This window comes from Podarcis erhardii, assembly GCF_964252035.2.
Source record: "Podarcis erhardii genome assembly, chromosome: 13".
Classification (NCBI taxonomy): domain Eukaryota; kingdom Metazoa; phylum Chordata; class Lepidosauria; order Squamata; family Lacertidae; genus Podarcis; species Podarcis erhardii.
Window position 1 is genome coordinate 24090165 of NC_138502.1, and position 5996 is coordinate 24096160.

Here is a 5996-nt window from a genome sequence, read left to right on the forward strand (position 1 = left end):
ACTTCAATGGGTCTTCTCTGAGTTGGAATAGCATTGGATACAACTAAATACAACAAAATACAAAGGGATTAGGAAATAGGGACATAAGTGGAAAGCAAATATATTTGGGTGTTATGGTTAAGCCTACAGGCTGGTATTTTATAATTTAACATCTACAACATTTAGAAAATTGTAGTCACTTTAATCAGCACCATTTCAACTATTTATATGCTAATGCAGAAATTCTAATCGTACAACAGTGCATTTTGTATTAAGTTGGTTTGTATTGTGCATGTACACGACTTACTTAGTTTTAATCTCCAACGGTAGATTTAAACACTCTTAGGAATTACTTGCTTTGACATGAAAGAAGCTACTTTTAAAACAATAAATTTATCTTTAGCATATCAGTTATATTTTCAAGGAGCCTTTATTTCAATTTTAACACAACATATTCAGATTTCCTAGTTTCAAATGATTTCAGTAGCTTTTAAGGTTGTGATAATAACAGAAGCAATAACAGCAAGAGGCACAGAAAATATTTCAATCCTCAATATGATCAAGGTATCTTTTTCATGAATCCACTTTCTTTCCCACAAGTCTTCTCAAGGCCCCTATAACTTCCTGATTTCTGAGAGTGTAGATTAATGGGTTTAACATGGGAGTCATAACTCCATAGAAAATAGAAATTATCTTGTCTACATCCTTTGTGGTTTTAGTTTGGGGGCGGAGATATGAGAACATGAAGGTGCCATAGAATATGGATACTACAGTCAAGTGGGAAGCACATGTGGAGAAAGCCTTCATCCTGCCCCCTGCTGAGTGGATTCTTAGAATTGCCACAATTATGCGCAAATACGAGAAAAGGATAAAGCTAAAGGGGCCAAGCAAAGTGACACTCCCAGTGAAGAACATAACCAGCTGGCTCAAGGAAGTATCTGAGCAAACCAGCTTCATAACTGCTTTGACTTCACATGTCAAATAATCAATCATATTTTTCCCACAAAAGTGAGCTGGAATGGCATAAATGGGAATAACCCCTAAAAATAAGCCAATTGACCACGTCCCAGCTGCTAACTGAATGCACAGTCTCTTGTTCATGATTAGCATGTAATGCAGTGGACTGGAAATGGCTATAAGTCTGTCATAAGCCATGACAGCCAACAGGAAGCATTCGGTCACTGCTAAGTAGGCACCACCACTCATTTGGAAGTAACACATGGCAAAGGACGTGGTGGGTTTGTCCACCAGAAGGTTTGCAATGGACTGTGGGATTGAAGAAGATGCATAGCAAATGTCAAGGAAGGACAAATTACTGAGGAAAAAATACATGGGATTGTGAAGCCGAGGATCAGTTGTGGTCACCAAGATTATAATAAAATTTCCCACTACAGTGATAGCATATACAACAATCAGGAAAACAATGAGTCCCATCCTTGTCTTTGGCCGACCAGAATAGCCAATGAGGATAAACTCAGTCAATTCAGTTTCATTTTCTTCTCTCATATCCTTATTCAAATATTATCTGCAATGACATACAAAAAAGAAAGAAAGAGAAAGGGACCTCATTTTGTAATATCTGCATGGTATTTTGCTAGAAGGTTTGGGAAAGTATGTTACTGTAATAATGAGAACAGATTACTGATATAAAAAATCTATTGGTTCATTATCAGCTATCAGCAAATCTAAGGAAATGGTGTTGCACACTTGCTTTAGAGAAATTCAAACCCTTTGACATTTTCTGTGTTGAAGATTCTTGCACTGAGCATAGGGTGGGGTGAGCCTAAAGGATCCCTTTTGGCAAGAAAGAGATGAGGAAAAATGAAATCAGAATAACTTCCACTATGATCAATTTCAAAAATAATACTCAGAAACCTATTATCTCTCTAACTGAGCAACTTCACTATTACACATAATTAAAAAAATTTGTGTCCTACATTTAAATACCTGTGAAACAATTTACATAAAAATCCAACTTTTAAATATTATGAAGTTTAATCCAGCAGCATTATATCCTACTGTATTTCTACAAATATGTTTCAAGATCCAATATTTTGCAGAAATATTGACTTAAAATTGAATATTTTATAGTTATATTTGCATTACAAACAAATTTATTTATTTTGTCACTTTTGACATAGCTTTTTAGTACATAACGCTTATGCTCATTTTCATGGATAAACCATTTAGAGAAGCAAGGGTGACATTTACTCCTTTCTGAATTTCAAAATAAATGCAATTGTTTCTTGAAAGCCCCTGTATTCTTGGCCATCCTTCTGATTCGTCACACTGAGCAAAATACAGGGCTGCAAAAGATATAGCTAAGTAGAAGAAGCTGTAGGGCTTCTTCTCCCCCCGACCCCACACACATTATGCATTCTTCTAAGTAATACAAATGAACCAGATCAGATTGGAGGAACAGTCAGAGTTCCAGATCAAAATTCTACAAAAACTGCTATAAGGTGGGGTAATGACAATAAAACTAACATGGCAACGTATATAAACAACTAATACCTTTAAGTGTTTTGGTCTTTCCAAACTTCCTGAATGTCCTTTGTCAACATTTGGTATTAAACTAAGATGCAGGACTCTTCAAACTGTACTGGAATTCTAGTAAGCCTTCAGTGTATCGGATGAGAAAGACTGAAATCGTTCCAGTGGACAATAAAAAGCAAGTTGTCAGTTCACTGTTCAAAATAAAAATAAAAATATGGAATATGAAGAAGAATTCATGTTGCATGAATCTCTGAAAAATAATGCACTAGAACAGCACAAGATAGCATATTTATTTATGCAATACATGTTTCCTTTAATAAAGTCTCATTTTATTTTCTATGAAAAATTCAGGATTCTCTAGATATAGTGGAAACATTTCAGGAGGGATAGATTGCTATTTTGTTCTCATGAAAACTTGGAACTGAAAGAAAAGTCTAGGTGTTTTAGTTAGCTCAATTAGATGGGCAATATTTTAAAACCACTTTCTCCATTATTCCCTGTGGTGGCATAATCCCTGGAGCATCAGTGATTCAGCACTCCTAGGGAGGCTGCATAATAAGAAAAGCATAACATAGAGCATAATATACACATCAACATAATAAAATAATCATAATAACAGGCCCCTCCCCATTTAACAGGCCATAGATTATTTAAAGAATGGGGGTTAATAGAAATGCTTTTGCCTGGTGCCTAAAGACATGCAATGATGGGTCCATGTGAGTCTCTCCGGGGGAACATTCCACAGATGGGGAGCCACCACAGAAAAGGCCCATTCTTGTGTTGTCATCCTCATAACCTCTCGATGAGTGGGGACATAGAGAAGAGCCTCAGATGACAAGTGTAGGATCTAGGTCAGTTTGTATGGGGAGAAGAGGTCCTTAAGATATTGAGGTCCTGAGCCATGTAAGACATACTACATCAGCATTGCACTCTGAATTGGGCCCAATTATTGATTAGACTGTGTGATCCTTGCTGCATTCTCCAGAAGGATCCATAGTTGCCCTTCATTTTTAGTGCCCCTTCCCAGTTTATCCATTAGCAAATTCTTATATTGATTAATAAAAAAAGCATTCATTCAGGATCAATTCCATCATTTCACTGTAGTTAGATGGCATTTTTATCTTTTCAAATGATACTGGGAAAATTTCCTTGTTTTGCTTGAAAACTTGTGTGTGACCATCACTGTTTGCCTCCTTTCCTTGGTTTCAATTGACAACCATTACACCTAGCTGCATCTGAAAGAGTGAAGAAATTTATCTTTTGAATATCAGTTATATTTTCAAGGAGCCTTTATTTCCATCTTAACACAACACATTCAGCTTTCCTAGTTTCAAATGTATTCAGTAGCTGTTAATAACAGAAGCAATAACATCAAGAGGCACAGAAAATATTTCAATCCTGAATATGATCAAGGTATATTTTTCATGAACACATTCAGATATACTAGTTTCAAATGTATTCAGTAGCTGTTAAGGTTGTGATAATAACAGAAGCAATAACATCAAGAGGCACAGAAAATATTTCAATCCTCAATATGATCAAGGTATATTTTTCATGAATCTACTTTCTTTCCCACAAGTCTTCTCAGTGCCCCTATAACTTCCTGATTTCTGAGAGTGTAGATTAATGGGTTTAACATGGGAGTCACACTTCCATAGAAGAGAGAAATTATCTTGTCTACATCTTTTGTGGTCTTAGTTTGGGGGCGGAGATATGAGAACATGAAGGTGCCATAGAATATGGATACTACAGTCAAGTGGGAAGCACATGTGGAGAAAGCCTTCATCCTGCCCCCTGCTGAGTGGATTCTTATGACACCATGTCCTTTGTGACGTGTTACTTGCAAATGAGCAGTGGTGTCTGCTTATGTACAACTGAATACTTCCTGTTGCCTGTCATGGTTTATGACAGACTCATAGCCCTTTCCAGACGCACTGCATTACATGTTAAACATGAACAAGAGATTGTGCATTCAGTTAGCAGCTGGGACATAATCAAGTGGCTTATTTTTAGGGGTTAGTGGGATCATCTTAAAATATGGTCCTGGTTGCGGGAAGGCCATCAATCCAGTTCTCTCCACCCTGGTGCGGGTGGAGTAATATCCTCACGCCAAGGTGGCACCACGATCATCCCAGGCCTCTTGGCCAATCATTTCAAGTGTATTGGCAAACCAGTCATCATGTTCCCACAGGGTTACATGCCTTCTGCGGGCCTTTGTCCTGCATTGTTTAAAATTTAGCATTGTATTTTCGGCCAAATTTATCCCTGGGGTGTCTAATAAAATTGCTGTTGCACTGTCTCAATTTCGGATATACTGCTTCAGATTATTGGCACCAGAAGCACGATGGCTGCCCAAGCCTTTTGAAGACCACCTCTGGAACCTTGGAAGCATATAGTGTCGCAGGGAGTAGTCGCCTCCTTTGCCCCCTCTACTCAGGTCCTACCAGAAAGCTTGGGCTGATTTTATAGCCTTTCGTGTGAAGACATTGGCCATTGCCTAGGGTATTCCACCAACTACAGATCTAAGTTTGTCATTATCTCGCGCATTTGTTCCAGCTGGGGTGGCCGGCCAAGACATTAAGAATTTAGTCTGCCGCTATTTCATTTTTTAGCAAATCAATATTTGCTTTTGACAGCACAGAGGGGTCCCTGCCTGGTCAAGGATGTCAGGAGGTTTCTGCAACTCAGGCCTCCTGGAGCTGGCCCATTCCTTAATCACAGTGATGGAACTCATTTAGCTAGGCACCAGTTTACCAGAGTGATGAGAAAGGCAATTCAGGCCTGTGGGCTTCCAGCGTCGGAATATGCAGCCCATTCTTTTTGAATTGGGGCTGCTATGACGGCAGTGCATTGGGGTCTGTCTGCAAGCAGAATTAAAAACATGGGTCGCTGGAAGTCCCATGCTTACAGGGGTTACATTTGGAAAACCCGTTAGTTTGGTGCCTAAATCATATGTTAGTAGCAGCAATGACAACATATCCCTGTGTCTATGATGGTACAATACAACCTTGGAGGCTTGCTATCCACTGTCACCTGCCTCCTCTCAGAAATCAGCAAGAGGGAAAGCTGAAAATGATCAAATCTCAGTCAGACTTTGAAGGGGGCTTTGTTTCAGCTTGAGAGAGATATTTGAACTGCAGAAGGCCATTTCTGATGACCACTTCCCTGAATACATTTAAAGAAGAAAATAACCTCAATATATTTTCCCACTCAAGCAACAACTACATTATGAAGCAATTCTTAAGTTTCTTGGAATGCTACATTTTCCCTGATGGGATTCAAAGTTAAGACCTAATTAGTGCTGTTGGGCTCTAGTGGGAAAATGTCTTTCTGCAGGAAATTAACAGTACTCTGCTTCATAGTTTCTTACTTTGACTTGGAAGAATATCAGGGTACATGATGGGACCTAACAGATGTTCAAATCTCAAAAAGGGCTAATTGGGAATACTTGAGCAGTAAACTCATGCCACTGTTATTGAGGTTCTCATCCAATTTTTTAAGGAAAAAAATATATTCATAGA

At 38.4% G+C, this 5996-nt stretch overlaps 1 protein-coding gene across 1 annotated transcript; it reads right to left on the reverse strand.

Moving 5' to 3' along the window:
• Positions 1–518: 518 nt before the first annotated feature.
• Positions 519–1485, reverse strand: LOC309327527 (olfactory receptor 13H1-like; the record flags this gene model as incomplete). The annotated part of the gene is made up of 1 exon (XM_081836827.1): positions 519–1485. The coding sequence occupies one exon, from the start codon at positions 1483–1485 to the stop codon at positions 553–555; it is 933 nt and encodes a 310-aa protein (XP_081692953.1). The 3' UTR covers positions 519–552.
• Positions 1486–5996: the final 4511 nt, after the last annotated feature.